General features: G+C 47.1%; 3 protein-coding genes across 4 annotated transcripts in view; 2 read left to right on the plus strand and 1 right to left on the minus strand.

Annotated features, from left to right (window-relative positions):
• Window positions 1-6,240, plus strand: part of TBC1D14 (TBC1 domain family member 14) — a 63,414-nt gene extending 57,174 nt beyond the window's left edge. For both annotated transcript variants that reach the window (XM_068149534.1, XM_068149535.1), the window contains one exon: window positions 2,822-6,240. In XM_068149534.1, the coding sequence (XP_068005635.1) occupies window positions 2,822-2,887 (66 nt within the window). In that variant the 3' untranslated portion in view covers window positions 2,888-6,240. The remainder of the gene's footprint in view (window positions 1-2,821) is intronic.
• Window positions 6,241-8,926: 2,686 nt separating this feature from the next.
• TADA2B (transcriptional adaptor 2B) lies at window positions 8,927-15,051 on the plus strand. The gene is made up of 2 exons (XM_068149537.1): window positions 8,927-9,196; window positions 10,355-15,051. Exons 1-2 carry the CDS (start codon window positions 8,927-8,929, stop codon window positions 11,345-11,347), a joined length of 1,263 nt encoding a protein of 420 aa, XP_068005638.1. The 3' UTR covers window positions 11,348-15,051.
• A 1,334-nt stretch (window positions 15,052-16,385) lies between these two features.
• Window positions 16,386-21,380, minus strand: GRPEL1 (GrpE like 1, mitochondrial). Its single transcript, XM_068149538.1, has 4 exons — window positions 21,273-21,380; window positions 20,223-20,391; window positions 18,430-18,511; window positions 16,386-17,446 (listed from the first exon to the last, which is right to left on the minus strand). Exons 1-4 carry the CDS (start codon window positions 21,341-21,343, stop codon window positions 17,100-17,102), a joined length of 669 nt encoding a protein of 222 aa, XP_068005639.1. The 5' UTR covers window positions 21,344-21,380; the 3' UTR covers window positions 16,386-17,099.
• Window positions 21,381-27,653: the final 6,273 nt, after the last annotated feature.

The raw sequence follows: 27,653 nt of genomic DNA on the forward strand, positions 1-27,653 counted from the left end.
CATGTCATGCACTTACTGGGACTGCTTAGCTGCTGAGGTACTGCCACTGTAACTGGTGTAGAAATGTTAGCAAGACAAAGAGGTTGTGGAATTTTGTTTCTATTACTAAGATGCTGTCTGTGATGGTTTCTTACCTCTCTCGTTTGTCTTTAAAGTTCACTAGAAAGAGTTCAGACTCAGAAACCTGAACTTTGCTAGGACAAAGAGGTTTTGGCAGTGTGTGACTTGGTTGCACAGGTGGACTCCTAGTAGTACTGGGTATGAGTCCCACATAGTGTGCTTGAGAGGTCTGTCTGCAGTCACAATGTTTCCTAGCTAAATTTTTTCTGCAGGGAAATAGCTTTTTAAATTAGCAAATTAAACCTGAAGAGTGATGGCTGCACTGCTTTAAAGACAAGCTCTTAAGTGGGCTGACTGGCCAAGTGTGCTGGTTCCCAGAGGATGCAGAATGCTCCCAGCCTTAGAAAAGTGGGCTTTGTGTTCTCATCTCTAGCATCATCTCATTTGGTTACAGTAACTGTTCTGCATAGGCAGGCAGCAGAGCTTGAGGTGCTGCTGCTTTGTAGGTGTGTGCTCGACTGTAGAACTCAGAAGGCAAATTGAGCTGCACAGCTCAGCAGTAGGTGTAGTTGGCACTCAGAAAAACACCCACTGAGTGAACTTTTCACCTTGCTGTGCCATGGTAATTACAATCCTGTTATCTTGTGCAACACATTCTGTCTTGTTGCTGTGTAAAGAGGATGTGTGTAGGACCTCATCTAAAATGTTACAGGCTGCTTATGAAGCTGGCTCTCACAGTCTTGGTTCCTTCATTGGGTGGGCTGGTGTGTTTTTCATCTCACTCCGTTTCTCCTTGGTCACTGACAATGTGATCAGGAAACTAAAGACTGAAGGGAGTCTTGGTAAACGTGGACAGCACTTCTAGTAGCAAGGCCTTTGGTTATCAATAGGAAACTTGCAAGCTCTGTTGTTGTTCTGGAATTGCTTAGAGAACTCCAGGGCCTTCTGCTAATGCAGCTGTAGCCTGACATGGGAATGGATGTTATTACACCTACAGCTCTAGCAGCAGAGGATTAGAGGTGCTACAGCACACTGGACTGTTTGCTTAGCATCTCTGTAATCTGCATGCTTCAGGTTTTGGCTCCATAAAGTTTTTCAAATAACTAAAGAATCTGAGCTCTGTTGGCTCTGATGGGGCAGAGGTTGGTTTGAAGTCAGAGGGAGGAAAGAAGGTTCCTTACTCGTAGCTGCAATTATCTGCAATGAAAGATTGTCCCTCAGTACTTTCAGTTCTAGGCTTCTTCTTGAGGATGATGTTGAACTTCTTCAGCAGAGGAGTAGGGCAGGGAGTGCATCAAGCAGCAAGAAACTGGCTCTCGTTCTGGTCTCTGTATAGGGACCAGCAAAACAAAGTTGTGTATAGGAAATAGAATTTTTCAGTGTAGATGCAAATGTGGACTCTTTGCTTCAGATAAAGATGTGAGCAGATCTGGAGACAGTCATGTGGTCCAGGTAAGCACCCACCAGTGCTCAGATGATTCTGTCATGATGACACCAAGCTGGGGGCAGGAGTTGATCTGCTGGAGGGTAGAGAGGCTCTGCAGAGGGACCTCGACAGGCTGGACAGATGGGCAGAGTCCAAGGGCAGGAGATTGAATACATCCAAGTGCCAGGCTCTGCACATTGGCCACAACAACCCCATGCAGTGCTACAGGCTGGGGTCAGAGTGGCTGAGAGCAGCCAGGCAGAGAGGGACCTGGGGGTGCTGGTTGATGGTAGGCTGAACATGAGCCTGCAGTGTGCCAAGGCGGCCAGGAGGGCCAATGGCATCCTGGCCTGCATCAGGAACAGTGTGGCCAGCAGGAGCAGGGAGGTCATTCTGCCCCTGTACGCTGCACTGGTTAGGCCGCACCTCAAGTCCTGTGTCCAGTTCTGGGCCCCTCAGTTTAGGAAGGAGGTTGACTTGCTGGAACGAGTCCAGAGAAGGGCAACAAAGTTGGTGGGGGGTTTGGAACACAAGCCCTATGAGGAGAGGCTGAGGGAGCTGGGGTTGCTTAGCCTGGAGAAGGGGAGACTCAGGGGTGACCTTATTGCTCTCTACAACTACCTGTAGGGGGGTTGTAGACAGGCAGAGGTTGGTCTCTTCTCCCAGGCAGCCAGCACCAGAACAAGAGGACACAGTCTCAAGCTGCGCCAGGGGAGGTTTAGGCTGGAGGTCAGGAGGAAGTTTTACACAGAGAGAGTGATTGCCCATTGGAATGGGCTGCCCGGGGAGGTGGTGGAGTCACCATCACTGGAGGTGTTCAGGAGGAGACTTGACAGGGTGCTTGGTGCCATGGATTAGTTGGTTGGGTGGTGTTGGATGATAGGTTGGACACGATGATCTTGAAGGCCTCTTCCAACCTGGTTTGGTTTATTCTATTCTATTCTAAAGTGACACCACACTGCTCAGGCTGCTCACTTGCAGTGTTTTCAGACCCTCCATTTATCCTGAGAATTATAACTTCTCCTCAGGCAGCATCCTTTCATGTGCTAAACTTGTGTAATCTGGGCAGGAATCTCCTCTCCAGGCTTCAAAAGTGAGTGCTGAGGGATTATTGAGTTTAAAACTTTAAATCCATTTTATCTACCACACCACAAGGACTTACGGGGAGAGGTCTCCATCAGTCGAGAGGTTCTCTAACTCTGATTTCACGTAAAGTAACAGTTAAAATAATATTGTTCAGAGAGAATGAAATTGAAAACCCTTCAGACAGCGATCAGTGGAGTCACTTTCAAAATCTAACACTTCTTTTTCTCTCTCATTCCTCAAAATATCTAGATACTGGCAGCTCTGCAGAAAGACAACCGGGAAATGGAGAAAGGAAGCCCTTCGCTCAAACGTTAGCCTTCTGCTGGCCTCCAGGCACTCACAGGAAAAGAGTTAACGTGGCAGAAGTACTGAGGACTTTGACATGTTGTGAGCCTGCAAATCAAAGTGTCGTTTCAGAGTTTTGTTTAGTAGTAGGATAGCCTTAAAGGGGAGAGAAGAAAAAAAACAGAGAGAAGGAGGGGAGGGGGAAAGGAAGGAAATGGGGGAAGAGACCCCTTAAAAATGAAATCTAGGCATAGCCTTAAACTTCCTAGTGGGATGAGCATTGGCTGTGGACAGCATTACACATTCTGTGCTTCTGATGAGGGCAGTGAAACTAAACAACAGTAAGGGTGGGGTTTTGAAGCTCTGGGTTTGTTTTTGTTGTTTTTTCTTTCTTTGTTTTAACAGACTGGGCATTCAGCAATGTTGGTTGCTTTGAGAGCTACTTCCCAGTTCCATTCTTGGGCAGGTTCTATTTCCCTTTTTTACCTATCAGGGTAGCTGGATCTGGATTTTAAATAACTGGTGCTGGAATTTGTACTTAAATGTTGTGAGGACCATTTCTTTAGAAATGCTTCTTGTTTTGTAGGCTCTAGGTCCCATTTACCAAAGAAATCATGTAGGCATAGAGCTACATTCCATTCTTTAATGAGGAAAAAGTCAGTAGAAAGTAAACTTGGAAGAGATGTCACACTAGCAGTGCAAAACCAATTATTCTTCAGGATGCCTTGGAAAACTGTGTTTCCCACCTGGATGCACATGGAAGAAGTTCCATTAGTCAGACCTGATTCCAAGCTCGCTGCAGGGTTTCTAGTGCTAAGCTGGCATCATTTCCCAGGTGTACTCTTTCTTCTGTTTAAAGCCAGGGTCACATACTACTTCATGTATGTTCCCATGTCTCCCTCTTCTGGTGCAGTGCTGTTTTGGGGTGTTCTTACCTACCAGTTACTTAGTCCTGTGCCATCACTCCAGTTATGCTGGTAAAACTATGGGCTGAGCAGATAACTGAGAAATGGTTCAGAGCAATTTTTCTAGTTATTTTAATCCCAGCTCTGCTCACTGGCAAAACTGAGGAGGAAGAGTGCAGAGGAGAAGTTACATAAGCCAGCACTGCTGCTGAAAAGGTTCTGTGGGATGTCCTGAAGCTGCTGCTGCCACAGTGAGAAAGTGTTATGTGGAACTTTACGTAGTGACAAGCGAAAGAAGTTTCTTGGGGAATGTGCCAGACAAGCACCATCAGGACGAGTGGTAGCTGTCATTTCCTGGCATTTTATCCAGCCTCTGATGCATGGGAGCAAGTTACAGAGGCGGGCAGACTGTGGTCACACGGTTCTGTTGTACAGCTTAGATCCCCTCTGCATTCAGATGAATGTTCAGCTGTAAATCATGAGTGCCTCTGATTTACCAGAATGTTTCGTGTCTAGCGTAAAACCTCTTCTACAAATAACGATGCTCTTTGAAAAGGGAAACGCAACTGAAGCAATACTTGTGTTAACTGTAAACAGGCCTTGCAACATCCTCTACCTGTATGGGCAGTGGTTTCCCAGTGCTCTTCAGTCTGGTTGATGCTGATTATTTTTGGCATTGTCTGAATTTACAAAGAAGAGAATAGTAGTTGCACGCTGCTCACCTCTACATAAGCTGTAAAGGACTGTGGGGCATAAAGAAGATGCTGCCCTTTAGTACCGACGTGGTTTCTGCAACAGATAGTTTGGTTGTAACATTCAAAAGAGTTGAGAGCAAGATTCCCTGGTGAGTGAGGGCACAAAAATCACTTTGGAAGATGTGTAATGCAAATGCAGCTTGCAAGTCTGATACCTCACTGACCTCTTTGCCCGTCCACGTTGTGTACCTGGCGTAATGGATGTGGCTTCTTGTTGGCCATCTCAGTTCCTCTGTAAGACGACTTCTAGGTCATTGCTTACTGAGAACAGATGTGAAGGTCTCGGTATGAAACAGGTGTTAATTCTCCCAGAACGTGTCCAGCCATTAAAAACCCAAGCTGGTATTTGGATTCTACCCTGCTTTGGAGTGCAATAGGGAGCTGGAAGGTCAGTAAGTGTTTTTTAACCTTACTTTTTTTCTATTGCTACAAGAAATACTGCCTTTCCGTGAAGGATACGAGAGGCCTACCATCCCAAACGTTTGCACTACGCTTTTACACCCTTTATTAAACACAGAGACAACTTTTTTTTCCTCAGTATACATTTTTAGGTGGTACTGTAACTGGTTTTGTGACTCAAGTCTTCATTGCAACTACATTTGTCTTTCCTTTCCAAGCAAGTCTACAAGCGTGGCTCATTTGTCTGGTTTGAACACATTCTCTAGCCGCTGGGTATCTCTGCAGCCATCGACAGCCTGTTCTCCTTGAACTCTTCTCAGTAAGATGTTGAATGTAACAGTGGAAGTGGGCATAGATGTGGGGGGGGAAAAGGCCTGCTGCAACACTTGTGCACTGTTTGTTACCTGCAAAATACTATTTTGGTTTGTGATTAGTGTTTTTGTTTCCCTTTGGATCTTTCTGTTCTGCTGAGATGTATATATTTTCTAAATGATTTCTTTGTGTATATAGGGTATGTTCTTTAATGAAGAAAAGCAATGCAATAAAAGAGCTTTGCACAGTTCATTTTCACACAAAAGACATTGGAGCAACAACACAACAATACAACAATACAAAATCACCTGCCTGAAGAGGCAATTGTTGCAGCTTGCCAGTGACTTGATTTGAAAGCAATGCTTGAGTTTTGATAAAAGCAGAGATCATTAAGGACATAGAATTACTTGCCACCGAGCTTTTGAAGTTTCTTGCAGCATACCAAATCTCTTAATTAGCTGTTAAGGAAGATTTCTATAATAAATTCAGGGATTGCATAAAGAAATTTGACAATGTTGTTTATTGTTCAGGTATTTGAGAGTGTCTGTGGCAAGATGCCTGAGATTTTCTTTCATAGAGCAGGTGTCCCCATCAAGCGAACTTTCTTTTCTTCATGGGTTTAAAGACAACTAAAGATGCCTGCAACTACCACTGTGTACATGCAGCAGATTAGAGAGACCAGGAAACTTCAACCAGATTTGGAATTCTGTACAACCTTGCACTTTATTATAAAGTAATTTTTGCGACTTCAAGCAGCAATCAGTCATCAGCATTCTTTCATTTAGTCACAAATTCCATTTGGAAGAAAAAGGTACCTTGGAACAGCTTCTTTTTGAATGTTTTAAAAACCAGAATGACACAGAGAAGTGTTGATGCATCCTGTGTACATCATGTTTAAATTGGTTTCATGTAGCTTGTCATGTTTGTTTTGTTCAGGTGTGTATCAAACTGGAACTTTTTTCAACTGTAAATACATGTTTTTGTTAAATAAAGTCATGTAAAGTTACCTTAATCATCTGTTGTCAGTGTACTTTGGAACTTTAAAATGCAAGTACCTGTCTGTTTCTTCTTTATTTAGAATAGAATAAACCAAACCAGGTTGGAAGAGACCTTCAAGATCATCGTGTCCAACCCATCAACCAATCCAACCCACCCAAACAGCTAACCCATGGCACCAAGCACCCCATCAAGTCTCCTCCTGAACACCTCCAATGACGGCGACTCCACCACCTCCCTGGGCAGCCCATTCCAATGGGCAATCACTCTCTCTGTGTAGAACTTCTCCTAATATCCAACCTGAACCTCCCCTGGCACAGCCTGAGACTGTGTCCTCTTGTTCTGGTACTGGGTGCCTGCTTCCTTAGCAGTTTTGGTCTGTCCCAAGTCAGGACTTGGGCACATGTAAATATTGCAGGTGGAGGGGTTTTTGGTGATGCAGCCCTTCTAGTGACTTTTCTACTCCTGTCTTTTCTAGATAGCAAAAGGCCTTGTAAGAGCTACTTTGACCCTTTTGGTGACAACACAAGCGGAATTCCCCCAGATGTTGAGAATTTTGTACTTCTTGAGTTTATTGAAAAAGTTTCTTCCAATGCTACCTCTAGGGGGTTTTGTTGTTTTCTTTTGCTTTCTCATTATGGTCTTAATGGTGACTGACCAGTTACCTGTCTTTGGCACAGTTTTGACAGGAAAACTGACATATACTAGTGAGAACCAAAGGAGAAGAGGGGGTGTTGTAAGGACAAACATGGGCTGCTGAGGGAGGTGGTGGAGTCACCGCCCCTGGAGGTGTCCAAAACAACATTGGATTTGGCACTTGGAGCCATGGTTTAGTTGCCTGGAGGTGTAAGGTATTAGGTAATAGGTTGGACTTGATGATCTCTCAGGTCTTTTCCAACCTGGATGATTCTGTGGTTGTGATAAACTCATGCTTTCAGGAGTATGATGTTATGTATTCACAGATTATATTGGGCTGGAAGGGACCCTCGAAGGTTGTCTCATCCAACCCCCCTGCAGTCAGCAGGGACATCTCCAACCAGGTCAGGCTGCCCAGGGCCACATGAAAGATGATCTTGAATGTCGTCAGGGCCTCAAACACATTCCTGGGCAACCTGTTCCAGTAGTTTACCATTCTTATTGTAAAGATCTTCCTCCTTATGTCCAACCTAAATCTCCCCTGCTCCAGTTTCAGACCATTGCCACTCACCCTGTTGTTGAAGCCCTTCGAAACAGTCCTCCTCCAGCTCCTTCTGTAAATGCCCTTCAGATACTGAAATGTAGTTAAAAGGTCTCCCTGGAGCCTTTTGCTCTCCTGCTGAAGAGCCCCCAGGATTTAAAAAAAACAAAAGCCATCTTGCAAATCAGAATTATGGCAAACCTCTTTGTTTATTTTGTTTCCATGCTTTCTTTTCTTCAGAAAGAGGAACTGGCTTCCTTGATTTTTATTTTTTCTTCTGAATTCCCTTACAAGTGAGGCTCAGAGTAGCATGGTGATGTTTCATTGATTCCAGTCTCCGACTTAGCAGCTCTACAGCATCCACCTTTGCTTCAAAGTCCCGAAGCTGTGTTGCATGTCTAATCAAGCCCCACTTACACTGCAATTTCACATTGGTTTTGCACAGCCTGCGTCTGTGGCCTGTTTTCAGTGAGAATGTGTCTCTCCTGTAACAAGAGTTTTCCTACGTTCATCACCTCAGCCTTACTGCTCTGATGTTCAGCTTCCACAAACAGTAGTTTCTCTGTGAGCTGGCTGATACTATGCACCGTGTTAGAGAGCTCTTTGAGCTGCAGGATTTCATCACTGAGCTTGTTACTATTTCTGCTGCATTCTCATTCTTCATCTTCTCAAAGCCCATGACAGGTTAACCCTTTGCCTGTTCTCCCTGAGCTTTTGAGGTGGTTTCAAGGTTTTGGATTTCTAGAGGAGTAGAAATCAGAGAGTCATTACTCAATTCCTTTGGTTCTTGTCCTGCTCTGGAAAAAGTGCTTCAGTTCAAAATAAGTAATGACAATAAAGCTTCAAGGGGAGAAAAACATCGTACAGCTGCTATTTGATAGTGAGCGGTACATGTTGGGGTAAGAAATGAACTTGTCTCAAAGAAGAGGAAGACGCTGTCCTTTTTAGAAACCTTTTAGCCAGGAGGAGGAGAGATTACGATGGGACAGAACGGGCTGCATCCGCGGCTCGGGGAGGTGCCTGAGCTCCTTGTTCCGTTTTTTGGCCTGGATGCGACCCACAGCCGCGCTTCGGCGGCTCTTCCAGCCCCAGCGAGTGCCCTGGGGCGGCCGGGCTCAGCTCCTCGGGCCCCGCAGCCGCCTCCGAGTCGGGGCCGCTCCCCGCTTCCCTGGTTGCCCAGGCAACGCTGCTTTGGCTCCGCCCCTTTCACCGTGGCTCCGGCTCGGCCGCGCCCCTTCGCTCAGACTACCACTCAGCGGCGAGGTTGCTCGGGGTCTCCTCTTCCATTGGTCATTGGAAAGGAAGACGGATCCCAGTTGACCAATCCATGCTGCTCATTCATTTTAATACCCCCCGCGCCCAGGTGCATTGGTCTCATTGGCCGGGGATTCGGGAGGGAGGCCGAGCCCTTCGTGCCCATTGGCCGTCTGCCTCGGCGCTCCGCCTGTCGGGCTCTCTGCCATTGGCGCTGCAGGCGCAGGGGCGTGCTGGCGCGTGCGCGAGGGCTGCGGGCGGGCGGGGTAAGATGGCGGAACTGGGGAAGAAGTACTGCGTGTACTGCCTGGCCGAGGTGAGCTCTCTGCGCTTCCGCTGCACCGAGTGCGCCGACATCGAGCTCTGCCCCGACTGCTTCTCGGCGGGCGCCGAGATCGGTCCGCATCGCCGATGGCACGGCTACCAGCTCGTCGACGGCGGCCGCTTCACCCTTTGGGGCGCCGAGGCCGAGGGCGGCTGGAGCAGCCGGGAGGAGCAGCTGCTGCTGGACGCCATCGAACAGTTCGGCTTCGGCAACTGGGTAAGGGCAGCAGGCGCGGGGCGGGCTGCCGGTGGTGGGGGGTCCGCGTGCCACCTGACAACGAGGGAGCAGTGCCCAGCGGGGCAGCGCCGGCCCTCAGGCCGCGGGCGGGCTGCCCTCCTGCGGCTGACGCTCCGCGTTGCCGAGGGAGAGTGCACAGCCCCTGCCCAGGCTGGCGGCCGCGGGGTGCCTGGGGCTGCGGGCCACGCTAACCGGCCCGAGGGAAGCCACCGGCCTGGGCTGCGGGCTGCCTGCAGGGACGTGCGTGGTGCTGACGGGAGCCCCCCGTGTCACGGCCTGCCCTGCGGAGCCCCGGACACCGCATCCCCCATGCTTGGTGGGGGCACGCGGCTTCGTGACCGCTGGTAACCTCAGGGCTCGGCGTGTCCTGCCTGCAGGACAGCCGTTGGGTAAGGAGTGCTTCTGGCTCTCGGACCTCGACCTGTCGCTACCTGAAGTTCCCTCATAGTCCTTGCCCCAGACTGTTTGTAGACCTTGCACTCTCCTCATCTTCCCAGGCTTTTGCTTCAGTGTGTCCCAGCTGTAAGTGTGCTGCTTGCCCTCTGCCAGTGTGCAGCATCGTCATTTGGTTCATTAATAATTACTTCATTATAATTTGCTTTATTGTATCTAAAGGCTTTCAAAATCTTCAAGTTTATGATCATCATAGTTTGTTTTGGTTCTTCAATCTGTAGAACAGGGTAAACACTACCTGTCTTGCTCTAAATGCTGTCTGTATTTCTCTGCTGCTCTACATGTGCTTTGTGAATGAGTAGAATCCAAACAACGTGGTGATGTTATTCCTGGCTCAGCAGTCAGCTTCCTGGTGCAGATGGTGAGCTGACTTCCTGAGAGAGCCATGGATGCCCAGGAACCACTGTGTAGATCCAGTATCTCAGTGGTGTTCCTCTTGCTAGAGCCTTGGTGATGTTTCTGGTGCTGTTTTCACAGCTGATGTGCCCCTGTGCGTTTCTAAATGCTTACTTGGACCTAAAAGTGCAGGAAATGTGCCGAACTTCAGTGTTGCTGGAGAAGTTCAGGTATTGTGAGTTGGCTTTTGAGGATCAGGGAAGAAGAAGTCATGTGCTTTCCTGGGTGCCTGTTCTGCTGGAGGCGTAACAGGAATAATTTTCTCCCTCCTCCTTCTTTTTGGTTTAGGAGGACATGGCTGCTCACGTTGGAGCGTCCCGAACGCCTCAGGAGGTGATGGAGCACTACGTGAGCATGTACATCCACGGCAACCTGGGGAAAGCCTGCATCCCTGACACTATTCCCAACAGAGTGACGGATCACACCTGCCCCAGCGGCGGCCCGCTCTCTCCTAGCCTGACCACGCCGCTGCCGCCCTTGGACATCTCGGTGGCCGAGCAGCAGCAGCTGGGGTACATGCCACTGCGGGATGACTACGAGATCGAGTACGATCAGGATGCGGAGACTCTGATCAGCGGCCTGTCGGTGAACTACGATGATGACGACGTGGAAATAGAGCTGAAGAGAGCTCACGTGGACATGTACGTGAGGAAACTCAAGGAGAGGCAGCGGCGGAAGAACATCGCGCGAGACTACAACCTGGTACCGGCCTTTCTGGGCAAGGATAAAAAGGACAAGGAGAAAGCCCCCAAACGGAAGATCACGAAAGAAGAGAAGGAGCTGAGGCTGAAACTGAGGCCTCTCTACCAGTTCATGTCTTGTAAGGAGTTTGAAGACTTCTTCGAGAACATGCACAAGGAGAGGATACTTCGGGCAAAGATTCGGGAGCTGCAGCGGTACCGTCGAAACGGAATCACCAAGATGGAAGAGTCGGCAGAGTACGAGGCAGCCAGGCACAAACGGGAGAAGAGGAAGGAGAACAAAAACATAGCGAGCTCCAAGAGAGGGAAGGAAGATGGTAAAGAAGGAGAATTTGCAGCCATTGAAAACCTGCCTGGCTTTGAACTCTTATCAGACAGGGAAAAGGTGCTGTGCAGCTCTCTAAACTTGAGTCCTGCACGTTACGTGACTGTAAAAACCATCATCATTAAAGACCATCTCCAAAAGAGACAAGGAATCCCTTCCAAGAGTCGCCTTCCCAGTTACTTGGATAAGGTACTGAAGAAAAGGATTTTAAACTTTCTAACAGAAAGTGGTTGGATATCCAGGGATGCTTCCTGAGGCTCAGCTGGTCTGAAAGGACACAGCAGAGGCCCAGTGCAGCCTCCAGGACTCCCTTACGATTTTCTTTTCCTTCCCTCCCCAAAGAGACCGAAATTATGTCACTTAAGATCCACCAAAAAACGCAAGCACATAAAGCCCTGCAGTGTTCGTGATCCATAGTTCAGATAGACTTTTGCTTTGGATCATGGAAAATACTTAATTGTGAAACTTCTGCGTTGGATTCACTGCTTTTGGTACATCATGAGAACAGATCTCTTTCATGTGAACTTACTTGAGTCCAGTAGTGTCTGAGGAGTTACTTGGCTCCTTACTGCTGGATGCATGTAGTGTAATCCTTGCTTTTCCTTGAAGGTGGGAGATGGTTTCATTTGCTGGAAACCTTCTTCTCCCGTTGTTTTGTTGTTTTGGCATCATGCTGGCAGCAAAGTGAAGCTTACAGAAGTCCTGAGCTCGGGAGCATGGTGAGCTGGGATTTTCATGACCATTGTTGAGCTTTTAGATCGTTCTCCTTGGTAACTACAGCCAAGGGTGAGAGGTTCTGTCAGGAACACAGCAGGGATGAGCCATGGCAGGGAGGGGAAGGAGAGAAATGCAAGTGGGTGAGATGCCTTCAGGTACTTGTGCTGTGGAAAGGGTTCTTGAAGAGCTGCCTCCACACCCTCTGGAGCTCCAGCATTCACTGATGAGTAGCAGAGTTGCAGTACTATGAGGCAGCTGTAGTGGTGTGTTCCAGAGGAGGGGTCAGCACTACTGACAAGTGGCTGATTTGAGCCAGAAATGGGTTTTGAGAAAACAGGCAGTGGGTTGTTTTGCTGTGGTTGGGAGCCTTAGGCAGCAAGATCACACTTTCTTCTTGTTGGGGGAACCTCCTGCTGCTTTGGTGTCTGTAACTTCTGAGCTTGTATGGATTGAGGGATGTAGCTGCCTTTTCTGATTTGATTGGGAGAGACAGGGAGTGAGACTCTCAAATGGAAGGTGACTTCTGAGAGTGGTTTTTAAAACAAAACTGAGAAGTGATGCAGATCAGGTCAAAGTGCACAGCTGGTATGCTCCTGAATCACAGAGCTGTAGGTCCAGCCCTTGCAGGGTTCTAGCTGCACAGACCTTGAAATATACCAGAATTAATGTGCTGAAATTACTGACGTGGTAGAAGTGGGACGCAGCCCACCACAGAGGGAACAGTGCACTGGGAGAGGTGGCTGGTCACAACTTGTAGGGGCTGCAGTCTAAACAGGGTGCTTGCCATGGACACCAGCTGGTGATGGAACACAGCATGCAACAGGAATGCCAGATCCCTGGTGCTCTTCTAGCATGATCTACCAGTTAAGAGAAAGATGTTGAAGGAGGACTAGAAAAAGATTTTCATGCTCACTTTGTCCTTAAATTCCCATCCTGGTATGTAGCTGAGTAAGGAGTGGTGGTTGCCAGGTGGAATTGCACAATGCTGCTTGTGCCTGCAACTGGAGGTCAGTTGGGCAGGTCTTCTGGAGTGCATGTGTGCCAAAACATGGACCTTGACTGGCCTCAGAGCAAGCACTGGAAACGTCATCCTGGTTTGCTGCTCTGGGCTGTAGTCAGTGAGGGTACCGCAACGTTCTGCAGGTTGGCAGAGTACACTGATCAGGACTGGGTTTCCATTAATGCATCCAGCATTACCAAGAGTGTCACCAGTGAGATTGGAATGAAAAGCTGAAATTACAAAGCCAGCATTTCTAAGGAAGAAACAAACTAAAACTCTAGTGCCTTTTTCTTTTGAGCTTGTAATGTCCCTTCAAAAGAGGTAAGGGCTATGTCCTCTGGGATCTACTACTTTGGCTTACCTGTGAGTGGCTTGTGGAACACTTAGGACAAAACTGTCTCTCCTTGGCAGCGGTGGAGCTAACTGCAGTGTGCTGAGTAGCTTTAACAACCATTCCCACCCTAGGTGCATGCACAAACAGCACACAGGTTCCTGAGGTGTAAACCCTTGGTTATTTTCTGCCCTGCTCCTCTGGGAAGGAGGCTCAGCCTCCTTTCTGGTACCCTTGTTTATGCAATTTTGGTTCTTCCTGTAACCTGTTCCCTAACTGCTATAGCACACCGTTACTGAGAGCGTTCTGGAGCCTCAACTCTGTGTGGAGCTGGGAGGTTAGAAGAATTGGGATGGGAGGGGGGTGTTTATGAATTCACCCCCACTCCCCCCCCCTAATATGTGACTTTTATATTTCTACAGTGTTTTGGCACATACAAGTCTAACTGAAGCAATAGCCTAAAGCCCAGCTGAACAATAACTTAAAGAAACCTAGGCACCAATAAGTCATTTAAATGTGGAAATGAATTCTACACTTTACTTCCTTAATTCCTCAGCCCCTACAAAACAAAAAAGGTTGGGTGGGGTTTTTTTTTTGTTGGCTTTCTCTTTTTTTTTCTTTCTTCCTTCCTTTTTTTTGGTGCTAGAAGTAACTTATTGAACATCAAAATGAATGTAAAATAAAAGTATTTTTAATGTATGAAATATGGATATCAATATTTATTTTATACTTGCAAGCAAATTCAAGGTGGTAACTGTTTGCTTTAGCAAATACTAGTCCCTTGGAAAGGGCTTCCCTAGAAGCAGTGTCTCGTTGTCAGCTACGCTTTTAACTTTAAAGGTGACTTGCACTAGAGGATGCTGCTGTTCCCTGTCTCCATATGGAACTGATTTAGTCTCAGCATTCCTTTGTAATGAGCTGCTGATTTTTGTTTGTTTGTTTTTAAGTTGAGATGCAGTTATGTTAAGCCAGCAACTTGCTAGAGCTGTGCTGCTTCTCTTCTGTGGTGAAGGGGCTGAGAAAAAAAACAAACCACATGGCAAAGAGCTCTTCAACTTGTATCTTGTGTGCATCTGGAAGTGCTTCCTGTACTGTACAAATAACCTAGCCTTCATGTTGCTAATGAAAAGGTGTTTTATATGCTTAATGCTCTTGACTTTTTTAATTAAAGATATTACTAATGATAGTATCTGTCCTAGCAGCATTGATGTAAGCCTATGAGAAAATGACACTCCATAAGCTGTTCCAAATACTGATCTGCTACTGACAGAGGCAGCAATAAGTCTGTTTTAATGCTGTATGTTTACTTCAATCAGTCCAGTCCCAATGATGTTTTACAGTAATATTTGCTCACTAAGTATCAAGGGAGAATCTACCTCCCCTCTGTGTGTACTACCCAGTGCAGAAGGGTTTGTTACAGAGTATTCTGGGTACAGACCCTCCTGCCTTGGCCTGCTGCAGTTGCAGCAAGCATTAAGAACAGCATTAGTAGGTATGCACGAGTCTTGGACCATAAACTGCCTTGTGAATCACACAAACTGAGCACTCTACCATTACTCTCTTGTGCCACGGCTGCATCTGGTACCTTTGTGACTGTAACAGACTCCACCAGCCTCTGGGTTTGCTGTCTCTGCTTGCAAAATGTTCTTGCATGTGCCCCAGCTGCTCTTCAGTGCTGATGCATTAAATACTGTGAAGGAAGGTGCCTGGTGAGCACACTCAGCTTCCTAGTTTCTTCCTTAAAGGGAATGTTGCACTCCTTTGAGCAATGTACTGGTGGAGCTGTGCCAGACACACAAATGCCTGTGCTGAAACCATGTGAAACCTAACTGATGTTGTGCACACTCAGCATTTTACTAGGTTTTTTGCATTGTACATTGGTAAATAAAATTGTATTAAAGTTTCTTTCTATTATTGATTTAATGGTAACCTAGCTTGTGTGATGAGGAGAAGGCCTTCATCCTTTGCAGTGACAAAGGGTGATGCTATTTGGATGAATGGTCATGATTGCAAAATAGCTAAAAGCAGAGGTACTGGTGGTGGCTTTGTTGGCTGGACTCTATGATCTCAAAGGTCTTTTCCAACCTGGTTAATTGTATTCTATTCTGATTTCAGAAACAGCTTACTGTTTGACTTCTTCAGTGCTGCTGTTGTAGGGCAGTGTATGGCTGATTTTAGCTCTTAGTAAAGACTTAAGCTTTCCATGCTGGAAGGGCAGGCCAAGGAACAGTTACTTGAACTAGTGTTTTTAAAGCAAATAACCAAGTCTTGTGCTGAGTATTTATCAGCAACTTGTGTTTAAGAACACCCTGAATGAAGCAGTCCAAAGTAGTTTGTATGAGGTGCTAGGAAGCTGATTAATAATCAAACCTGCTAGGGAAGAAGCTGTGCTTCTACTTGCCCTGCTGGAAAAACTTCTATACTGATAAAGTTATTGTTAGATTTAGTTCAGATCCAGAGGGCTGGGAGGAGGGCATAAAAATACATAACAGTTCTTAAAAGTACAAAAATAGACCCCGGTCCCTCAGAGGCCTATCAGTGGAGCATGGCTTCCAATCAGCACACAGGAGAACTGATTTCTCAATCCCACTACACACAACTATCCTAAAAGCTATCCTAGAGGGAAGGAAGTCACTCTCAAATTCAACTGAAGTATATGGAATCTTCCCTTTTTTGCCCTGTAGTTTTACACTCAATCTTTGCACTTTGATCCCTGTACTTGACTAGTTTGAAAAAATTAACACTGTAGCTGTCCTCCCCTGCCCCCTCAAAGCATTCATTTTCTGAAGCATGACTAACCCCCAAGCACCCAGCACGCACTTAAGTTCTTCCTAGCTAACTTCCTAAATGCTTGCTAGTTGTGCAGGTGCCAAGTTCCATCCCTTCCTGTCCAGGTGGTCAGACAGATGCAGGACAATGCTCTTGCTTATCTGGTGTATTTCAGCCTACTTGTGCAGGGCTGGGAGCAGCAGGTGGAGTTAGACAGGGCAAGAGCTGCCCATTGGGAAGTTCTTCTGCAATTTAAGATCAAAGCTGAATGAATGCACGAAATGAAGATGAAGGTAAGTTCACATTTTTGTTGGAGCCACTTACATGCAATGATTTATGCAGTTCTAAAAGACAGGTACCAAGCTCTCAGCTACTTCTTTCTTTGGGTATTCTTGGCTTTCAGCAGGGCTGTATCTACAGTTTGCATAACAAACTGATTGTAAAGCTTGGAAGACACAAGACTATCATCAGCAAAATTGTTTAAACCAATTTATACAATATTAAATTAAAAATCCAGAGATAGGATAAAGTCTATTGGTTCTTCAATGCCATACAAGTATTAGATGGTTTTCTCAGGTCAACATTAGTACAGAACAAAAAGGGTTAAACAATTACAAATGCTGTCTACTCTCCATTGCCTTTTATTTACAGGTCAGACTTCACAAAGATGTCACTTTTGGCTTGTGGAGATTATTTCTGAGTAGACAAAAAGGGGCATTTATCACATCAGTGTGTAAAAGCTGACAGGCACTTGCAGGAAATGGGTTATTTGTACTGTTTCACCCACTTCTGCAGGGTCAGCTTCTACAGAACAAAAGGAGGTGTTGGAACCACTGTTTGGATTTCCAATCTAATGACAAACATGAGATTGCAAATTGTGTTCCTTTCAATTTGATGCACCTTCAGAAGCAATAATTGTGGGGGCAAAAAAAAGGTTTATCTAATCTCAAGCATGAGAGGGCCCAATGGCTCCTGTACTTCCCCCTTGAGAAGGAAAGCTTAGGGAACTGTGACATCGAAGGCCACGAAGCAGGAGAATTTCATCAGTTGCTTCATTTTCCCAGGGAGACCTCAATCAATTCATTTACACCTCTCAGGGGGGCAGAGGAAAGGAGGAAAGCATGGCATAAAAGAAAAACCACCCAGCTGTTTAATAGTTGTATGGCATTTTCACTCCTCAGACCGAGCAGCTACGCATCTTTCACAACACCCACCAAGGCGGGCCGCAGCGTGCGGCCGTGCAGCTTATAGCCAATCTTGGACACCAACGCAATAGTGCCGGGCTCCTTCCCTTCCATGGGGGTATGAAACAACGCCTCGTGTTCATAGGGATCGAACTTGGCTCCCACAGGATCCAGTCTCAGCAGGCCATGTTTTTTGAACACTTTCTGAATCTGTGATTCTGTCATAACAAGACCTTCATACAAGCTCTTCAAGTGAGGATTGTCATCCTTGATTTCTTCTTTTGGAACACTTTCTGTTGCTTTCTCCAGGATGTCTGCAACTTCTAGTAAGTCCTTACAGAAGCTCTGAATCCCTGAAAAGAAATAGAGAGAAATGGAATCACCCACTGAGGAAAAGTCAAAGATAAAAAGAAAATCCCAGCCTGCAACCCCAAAACCTACAGCAATCACCTGTACCCTTAGATTAACAGGACAGGGAATGCTGTAAACATGTGGGGTAAAGCATCCTTTCAAATGTAACCTGATGACACAGAGACCTTGAAATCCACAGCACTAGCTCCTCTAGTTCTATAAAGGGAAAAAAAGGTAATTTAACACTTGTCAGAGCTAAAGCTATGCTGATAACCTGGCACTGGCAGTTAGAATTCCAATGAAAGTTACCAAAATCTTCAGATGGCTTCAGGTAATTCCCACTCTTGTCTCTCTCACCCTGGGATTCACCTAAAACTCAAAGCATTATGCTCCCCTACTCTGATGTGCTGAAGCTATTGGCAGGAGCAAAAACAGTCAAGACTGATGAGGAGCCCAGAAGATCAACAGGGATTCTTCACTGAATGGCCAGAACTCTCATCTCTCCCTCCCACTAGGAACCACCTGTACCGAATCAGAAGCTGTGCCGTGTGAAGAACCAAGTCCAAAAAGAGGACCAAGAAAAACAAAAAAGCCAGCAAAGCAGAAGGTAAGCCAGTGTTTCATGCTCTTAGTTCCGTTTTCTGCAGTCAGTTCTGAGACTAAAGTGTGTGAAAAAGGCAAACTGCAGGCTGCACACCTCACTGAAAAATCTCCTGGTGCTATACATGTTGTAGGAAATCATATGCCTAATGTAAAGGAAATTTCAAGTTCTTGACTTTAGGTGTTGAAGCCTTCTGCCATTTCCTGGCAAAATGATAACAATTCTGATGCAAAGTAAGGAACTGTTCAAAGTCCTCTCTCAAATACACTTCCTAACCCAGCAGCCAGGATCAGGACTGTCCAATCTGCAGGCCAGTCTGCTCAGTTTTCCAGGTTCTACATTTCCTGGGGCTTGCAAATGCACCCAAAAGGAGCCTTCACTCACCATATAACTTTGCCTCTTCTACCAACTTCTGGCTTCTTTGTCTCACATTTTCTGCATCTGCCAAGGCTCTCTTGTACTTGTCCTAAAGAAAATACAGTAACAGAAGAGATTTTTATCCCTGGTGATTGACAAGAATTCAAATCAGCACACTCAGTACACAGCAGCAATTTAAACAGTTACACATCCTAGGCCCACCAGCTAGAGTAGTATGAAGATGACAAGCCAATTATTACAGCTGCCTTCAAACCAAGGCAGATGTTTGCTTCACTTTAGTGCAGACACAAGTGAGGGAAAGGAAATGAGATGGACTTCCAGACTCAGGGTTTGTCCATGGATTAGCTGGTTTTCAATGTACAGAGATCAAGTTTCATGATTAAAAGATTTCTGCTTTTTCTGATGGATGTTCACAGAGAAACTTCATCAGCCATGAAGTATTTTGACACTATGGTAAACGCTGGACTTGATGATCTTGGAGGTCTCTTCCAACCTGGTTGATTCTGTGACTCTGTGACAAGATTCAACCCACAAAAATCACAGAATTGTTTTGGTTGGAAGACACTCAAGATCATTGAATCCAACCAGTAAACCACTAAGAGATGATTTCAAACCATCTCTTTTCTCTCCATACATACCACTAAGTGTCCTCCAGATTTTTCAGACTTTGGCACAAACTATGAAGCTTAACTCCTCTGCTGTTGAGTTTTGGTCCCTTCCTAGCAATATGGTTATCCAGCAGCAGATGTACTAAGAGTGAACTGAGCACTTCAGGTTGAGTGCTTCAGCACCTAACCCAGAACAACACGGTGGGCTTCCACTCAAATATGCTCAACCTTCACAGGCTAGTGAAGTGTCTCAGAATTAAAATAGTCAATGAGTTGAGTGAAAAGCCACATTAGGTAGCCAAGAGGAAATGCTGTCAACAGAGATGCTAAATGACACCTCTGCTTTGTCCTTCAGTGCTTTGGGAAGGACAAATGATCCATAGGTGCTGCTTCTATAGAAGCCCAGAAGGTTCTGGGCTACCTCTCAAAGTCTCAAACACTCTGGGAAGACAATTCATATAAAGGTCTGATCCACAAAACCAACATCCTGGTTTAACCTACACCTCCCTCCTCTCAGGGCATCTCTCACCCTCTGGTTAAGTCAAGCATGGGAGAGAATGCAAGGGACATCAGGCCAGATGGAGGGAAGGTGTTACTTCAGCCTGGTATTTGAAAGGCTCTCCAACAGTGGTTTGAAGTTTCCACTTCCTAAATATTTAATAAGTACACTATTATATGAAAGCTAAGCATCATTAACCCTGACCTTTCAAATGTCAGCAGCTGCTTCCAGAAAGCCTGCTCTTAGCACACACAAATACCTCCAGCAGAAGCACACTGAGACCCTTCTGCACATGCACTTCCAGAAATTATTTCTCCACTGAGAAAAACCTAAGTGAATTGAAGGCAGCAACCCTCAGGCTGCAGAAGGTCCAATTCTATCCACAAATTGGAATGAAACTGTGCAAAATCTTACTTTTGGGCCAGCTGTTGAGAGTACATTTGCTCTTAAGTTTACAGAAAGTATTAAATTGTAGGGGTTTATTCAATAACTCAAGCCTGCAGTGGGCAGTAGTGTCCTCCCTACTCTAGTCATGGGGTCTGTGGTGACAGGTTGGACTCAATGATCTTTGAGGTCTCTTCCCACCTTAGTGATACTGAAAACACTGTATTCAAACTGTGCACCAAGACTCTACAATGAGCACTCTTAGGCACGCTGTAATGCATGCAATCTGATGACTAAATGACACCTACAGTAACTTCTTTCAGTTGTTCCTCCAGTTTGGCCTTTTCTTCAGTCAATGTTTTTTCAACAGAGCTGGGTTCAACCCTCTGCTCATTTTGTCTCTGACTCTGGTCCTCTTCCAAGTTCTGGCCACTGTTTTTCTGTTGTGTTGCTACACAAAGAAGTCGTGGAGAAGTCCTAAGGGAAGAAAAGCATGGACAATATTAATCAGTTGCTTAGAGTACTGGAAATTCACAGATTGAAGTGCAAATACAACAATCCTAGTCTCTGAAAACTGAAGAACCTTTAATCAGAAGTAACTGAACTTAGTCCATATAAACTGTTTCAGAAAATAACTGCAAGATAACCACCCCCAGGCAGCAGCTTTTAAGTGTCCAGTATATTCTGTTGATGAGGCAGTGGCACTTTTAAGAGGAATGTGAGGTACTCTATGAGGAAGCAAATCCAGTTTATGTGATGCAATCATCTGCAACAGTCTCCCAGGGAACACATTAATGAGAACAGCAGTTTGCCACTGATTGCTAGAGAGCAAATGAAAAACTTTCAGTGTCACAACTTTGTTATTGCTATATCACAAGTATCACATCAAGAACGGATCAGTCTCCACGAAGATAATTTATCCCTTCTGAACGTTTCTCAGGCTGAACTAGCTGAGCCTCCAAAGCTTGGAGTTGATGAACGAGGCTGGTGGATCAGTGCCACAGTGACAAAAGGCTTCAGATCCCTGCATGCCACACCAAGAGCTCAGGCATGGAGGCCTTCAGATCCCAAGCCAGGAGTGCTCCTCCAATGCCTGGCCAGGCACTTCTCACGGGGAAGCGTATGGGAAACCATCAAAGGGGGGCAGGGGGCTGGGACCAGTCCGTCCCCGCTGTAGAAAGGTGCCCAGAGGCAGAATGCGGGGCTCAGGGCCTGAAGCACTCTGCTTGGTAGGGCAGGGCCTCGCTCTCCGCCTGGCCTAGCCCGGCCAGACGCTGGCCAGGCGATGAGCGTGGACCCGGATGCAAACCCGTCCCGACGCGCCCGATCTAGGCCAGACGTCGCGGCGCGACCCTTACCTCAGGGAGAAGTTAAGCAGCGGGTACCGCGGGCGCAGCGCGGCCCGCACGCACTGAGCCACCGCCGCCATTGCACCTTCCTGCCTACTGACCGCCTCAGCCCACCCTTCCGGGCCCCCGCGAGACAGCCACCAATCAGCGAGGGGGCAGGTTAAGAGTGACATAGCTAAAGACCAATCAGAGAGCGGGTGTACGCCCTCAGGGCACATAAGTAGGGCGGGGGCGGAGACAGTGGTTATTCCGGCGCACTGTGCGTTGCTCACGCGAGGCGCGCTATCGTCTCCCCCGCCCATGGCGGAAAGTGACGTGACTGGGCGGGACGGAGGACGTGCTGAGGCGGGGCACGCGCCGCGGGCCATTTGTCACGTGAGGAAGGCGGAGCGGGCGCTGCGTCTGTCGTGCCGGCGCTGTGCTGCTGCTTGGGGGGCAGGCGGCTGGCGAGGGTTAGGCGGGCGCGTTTGCCTTGCGAAACTGGTGAGCGCACGCTGGAGGCGATGTGGTGCTGCGCGTGGTCCAGCCTATGGATCATAGAATGCCCTGGGTTGGAAGGGACCTCCAAAGGTTATCTAGAAGTCCCCTGCAGTCAGCAGGGACATCCTCCACTAGATCAAGTGGCTCAGAGCCTTGTCGAGGCTGGCCTTGAATACTTCCAGGAAGGGGGCTTCAGCCGCATCTCTGGGCAACCTGTTCCAGTGCTCCACTTCTTCCTGACATCCAATCTAAACCTCCTCTAATTTCAAACCATTGCCCCTTGTCCTATCGCTGCAGGCCTTTGTAAAGAGTCACTCTACAGCCCTCTTGTAGGCCTCCTCCAGGTACTGGAATGCCACTATTAGGCCTCCCCAGAGCTTTGTTTTCTCCAGGTTGAAGAACCTGAGCTCCCTCAACCTGCTCTCATAGCAGAGGTGTTCCAGTGCCATGATTGTCTTCATGGTCCTCCTCTGGACCCACTCCATCAGTTCCCTGTCCCACCTGTGTTCAGAGCTGGATGCAGTACTCCAGGTGAGTTCTTAGCAGAGCAGAGGGGCAGAATCACCTCTCCCAACCTGCTGGACATGCTTCTTTTGATGAAGTCCAGGATGCTATTTGCCTTCTAGGCTACAAATGTACATTGTTGGTTCATAGCCAGCCTCTCATCTGCCAGAACTCCCAAGTCCTTTTCCCCCCAACATGTGTTGATAATGAGGATTGTCCTGGCCTGGGTGCAGGACTTTGCACTTGCTCTTGTTGAACCTCATGGGGTTCACCTGGGCACAACTCTCCACCTTGTCCAGGTCCTTCTGGATGACCTCCTGTCCCTGTAGCATATTGACAGCACCACTCACCTTGGCATCATCTGCAAGCCTGCTGATGGTTCACTTGATTCTACTGTCTATATGGTTGATAAAAACCAGTACTGGTCCCAGTATGGTCTATTTGACTCGTCCCACTAAACATCCAGGTGTAAATATTTCTTAACACCTCCTCCTCTCCCGCCAAGAGTTTTCAGGTATTTCAAGCATTCAGGACATTTAAGAGGCGAGGCAGCAGCGCGGAGCACTGACGGAGCGGCGCACGCTGCTGCGGAACCGCAGTGCAGACGATGAAACACGCGGTGGCAGCACTGAGTACTGACGGGGCATCGTCTGTCCCTGGGTGCGAGGAGCAGCTCAGTTCCCTCGGCTGCCTCATTCGCCTCCTCCAGACTATCACTGCCACACTCACCTGCAACCCATTTCCTGCAACACCGCCGAAATGCAGTGCCCGAAATCAAGCTGTCTGGCCCTGATCTCCAAAGGCTTTACTGAGTCAGGGGCTTGGAAGCATTTCTGTGCCATGGGGGTTTCTCCACTGGGCCTGTGGTAAATCCTGGTTTGGGGCAATCAGCCTCAAATTAGGATGAAAAAAGGGGAAAATGGAAAGTTAGGGGTTTTGAAAGCATTTTTATATCTTGAACAGAGATTTATCTAGAGGAGAGGGTTGAGAATTTAAATCCTTTCTGTAAATAGTATTTATAGGCATTTTAGAACCCTCCTATAAATGTCTACACTTATGTCTTTCTTTATACATATAAGTATTTAGGGAAGTTATCTATAAATACTACATTTTATGTTATATATAATAGAATGGGGACAATCCCCATTACCAAGCCAGGCTGCAGGATGATAAGATCAAGACCAGCCCTGCAGAAGAGGATTTGGGAGTGTTGGTGGATGGATATGAACCAACAAAGTGCACTTGCAGCCTGAAGGCCAATGATGTTCTGTGCTGCATCAAAAGAAATGTGGCCAGCAGATTGAGAGGTGATTCTCCACACTCTTTGTGGGGTCTGAGGCCTGTCTGTTGTGGAATGTTGAAAGCACAATTTCCCTGCTGTGGAGGGTGTTAGAAGAATTGATTGTTAAAGGGTTGTGAGCTAAAGGAGCATACAGCAGCACCCAGGACAGCAAGAACTCTCCCTTAGTGTTGCAAACCCTTGGCTCAGCTCTTTCCTTTTTGAGAAATGCTTCAGGGTTTGCAGAGTGTTTCCTGGAAAGTGGTTTAGAAGATCAGGTTTTGCAGTTTCAAAAGCTAAACGAGCACTTTTGTGTGAGGCTTTCCATGCCTCATTTTGGGGATTGATTTCTTGCTTGTGTCTAAGGAAAGCTAAAGGAAAAACCTATCTTCAGCCCAGATCAAACCAAAATGTTTTTGGCTTGATGGCCAAACTGACAGATTAATTATTCTCAGTTCTACTTAGGCACTGAAAAGAGATTTATTTTCTTCCCTGTAAAATGAACCATGTAACTGAGAGATGCATGTGTTTTCCAGGAGACAGTGGGACTGGTCACACATACTCTGTATGCAAGCTGTGGTCAGTTGGATGAGACCCATGCTTTTTCCCCATTGTCACAGCTGGTGTTCTTGCATGGAGTAGTTTCAAAAGTCAGTTCATAGTATCATAGTATCAGTCAGGGTTGGAAGGGACCACAAGGATCATCTAGTTCCAACCCCCCTGCCATGGGCAGGGACATCTCACACTAGATCAGGCTGGCCAGAGCGTCATCCAGCCTGGGCTTAAACACCTCCAGGGACGGGGCCTCGACCACCTCCCTGGACAACCCATTCCAGGGCTTCACCACTCTCACGGTGAAGAATTTCCTCCTCACCTCCAGCCTCAATCTCCCCACCTCCAGCTTCATTCCATTCCCCCTAGTCCTATCACTACCTGAGATCCTGAGAAGTCCTTCCCCAGCCTTCCTGTAGGCCCCCTTCAGATACTGGAAGGCCACAATGAGGTCACCTGGGAGCCTTCTCTTCTGCAGACTGAACAGCCCCAACTCCTTCAGTCTGTCCTCATAGGAGAGGTGCTCCAGCCCTCTGATCATCCTTGTGGCCTGTCTCTGGACACATTCCAGCACGTCCATATCCTACAAAAGCTTGTGCAATGCACTGTTCTCAGTATAAGACACAGAACCAAATTGCAGTAAAAGTTGGGGGAGAGGGGGAAAGCTAACCAGGAATTCAGCAATGTATGGAGATTTCTTACTGGTGGTGGCTAACTGGCCTGATGATCTCTCTCATTGGGCCAGAGCCTTGACTGTCTGAACCAAGTCATTGCAGTATAAGACAATAGTTTGTAGTGTAAGCAATAGCTGGGGATGAGGAGGGTACTGCTTGAGGAATGGAATTCAAGCGTCCAAAAGCTGCGTGGCAATGGATAAGCTGAACATGATACTGGTTTTCACCAAACCTCCTGGTATTAAAACTAGAAAGCAAAACTAGTAGAAGGCCAATTTAAAATTACGTGTTAGAAAGAGCTGTTTTGGGCAGAGGCAGCAAATAGTGAGACTGCTGGTACAGGAGTTTGTGGAGACAGTGTCAGCAGGTTCAAGGAGGAGCTGGACAAATTCAGCGACACTGTGGTGGAATGGTAGAGTAATACTGCACCCAGCTCTGGTGTCCCTCAGCATAAGAAGGACACAGAGCCTTTGAAGTGAGTCCACAGGAGGGCCACAGAGATGATCCAAGGGCTGGAACAGCTCTGCTGTGAGGATAGGCTGAGAGAGCTGGGGGTATTCAGCCTACAGAAGAGAAGACTCTGGGGGGGAATCTTAGAGCTGCCTTCCAGTACCTGAAGGGATCCTGCAGGAAGGATGCAGAGGGACTTTTCATAAGGGTGTCTAGAGACAGGACAAGAGAGAGTGGTTTTAATCTGAGGAAGAGTAGGTTTAGACTGATCTTAGGAAGAAGCTCTTCAGTATAAGGGTGGTGGTAGTCTGGAACAGGCTGCCCAGGTAGGGTGTGGACCCTCCCTCCCTGGGGGTGTTCAAGGGAAGGCTGGATGAGACCGTGAGCAGTGAAATCTAGTTGAGAGGTGTCCCTGCCCATGGTGAGGAGATTGGAGCAGATGATCTCTAAGGTCCCCTCCAACCCTTGCTGATGTGCAAGGTGACAAGCACTGGCTGGAAATGTGGAATATATTTCATCTAAGGATTTGTACAGCTAAAGCTTGAACCTTTGTGTAGAAGGAACACCAAATGAAGGCAACTCTGCCCAAGCAGAATTCCTTCACAGCCTTCAAGGAAAATGTGTAAAGAAAACCTCTTGGAGCTGATCCATCCCTCAGCCAACACTCCACAAATGAGACTTTCATCCTGGCCATGAACTCCATGCAACCTGCTGTGCCATGGTCACATCTGCTGGGACTTGGCTACATCCATAGCTCACCACAGTACAACACTGTGAGTGCCAGCATCTTGTCTGGGCCTTTCTGTCCCTGCTTGGGGGTGGAGAAAGGGGCTTGCAGAGCATGGTGTGGGGAAGTTGTATAATGCTGCTGTGAGGGGGTTGTTCTTGCTCTTGCTAACCTGTGCTGTAGACTACATGTTGAGGAAAGACTATCCTTCCCCTTGCCTGTCAAAGTCCTTCACCAGTGCCATGGGAGAAACAACAGAGCCTGTTTTTCATCTGCCTGGGGTTATTTTGGTGGGTTGCAGTCCTCTTGTGCTCCTCCAAGAGGTGCCTAGGCATTTGAGAGTGAGCTATGGGGTGAAGCCAGGGTGAATAGACCCAGGTCTGTTCTTGAATAGCTGCAGAAAATTCCTTTGGAGGTGTTATGTGTACTCAGAGGCTATTGCAGGCTTCCTGAGGGCTGTTACACCTTTCCTCCTTGACGAATCCAGGGGGGTTTTACACATTGGATTATTACAGGGTGCCCTTTTAGCCCCTTCTAACACAACACCATTTGCATTTGTTCTCCCTCTGGAGGGAAAGAACAGTGAGATATTCACAGGCTTACAACCCCTGCACTTAACAGAAATGAAATGGGATCTCATGCCAACTGTGTGTCTTGCCCTCTCCTTGCTTTGTGCACTTCGAGGCTCTCCCAGCCAGTCTCTGTTAGGTGATTAATTCCACCTCCTGCTAAATGAGTTTACAATTAAAATGGGCTTATTCATGGCAGCCACTGAATTTTCACTTCTCTTTTTTTTAAATATGTAATTGAAAACACACCCAAACTAAAGCTGCCTGTAAGGATTCATTTTCATTTCCCCAGAATGCTCTGTCTCCAGGGTAAGGAAGGAAATTCCAGGGAGTTAGCCAAGACAATCAGGGTTAATGTGCTCTTTGAAAAGTGTGGTGCAAGGAGGACCCTCGATTTCTCATCCAGAGGTCAGGCCTGCTGCTGGGACACTGGTCTGGATACAAGAGGGAGAGGGCATGTATCTGGACCCCTGTGTGTTGTGTCCAGGATGCAGTTTGGGAGACCATAGACCATGTGCAGCAGCCATGGGAATGTCAAGGCTGTTTTTCAGGAGTAACGTGTGCTCCTGCACAGGGGAGCAAAGGCTGTTTTCAGTTGTGTGGGGGATGCCAGGCTGCATAGCATGAGTGATGTTGTAGCTGGGATTGCTTAGCCTGGAGGAGACTCAGGGATGACCTTATCACTCTCTGCAACTACCTGAAGGGAGGTTGTAGACAGGCAGAGGTTGGTCTCTTCTCCCAGGCAACCAGCACCAGAACAAGAGGACACAGTCTCAGGCTGCGCCAGGGGAGGTTCAGGTTGGATGTTAGGAAGAAGTTCTATACAGAGAGAGTGATTGCCCATTGGAATGGGCTGCCCAGGGAGGTGGTGGAGTCACCATCACTGGAGGTGTTCAGGAGGAGACTTGATGGGGTGCTTGGTGCCATGGTTTAGCTGTTTGGGTGGGTTGGATTGGTTGATGGGTTGGACACGATGATCTTGAAGGTCTCTTCCAACCTGGTTTGGTTTATTACTTATTATTATTATTATTATTATTATGTTAATTATTATTATTTATAATCGTGAGTGTAGGAACCACTTATGGGGCTGGTGCTTTTTGTCTGGCTCTCCTTGATACCCAAAATATTACATGTTGAAACCTCATTCAACCCAGC

Source organism: Melanerpes formicivorus, unplaced genomic scaffold (genome assembly GCF_026170545.1).
Source record: "Melanerpes formicivorus ecotype bairdi unplaced genomic scaffold, bMelFor1.0.p_v2 SCAF_18, whole genome shotgun sequence".
NCBI lineage: Eukaryota > Metazoa > Chordata > Aves > Piciformes > Picidae > Melanerpes > Melanerpes formicivorus.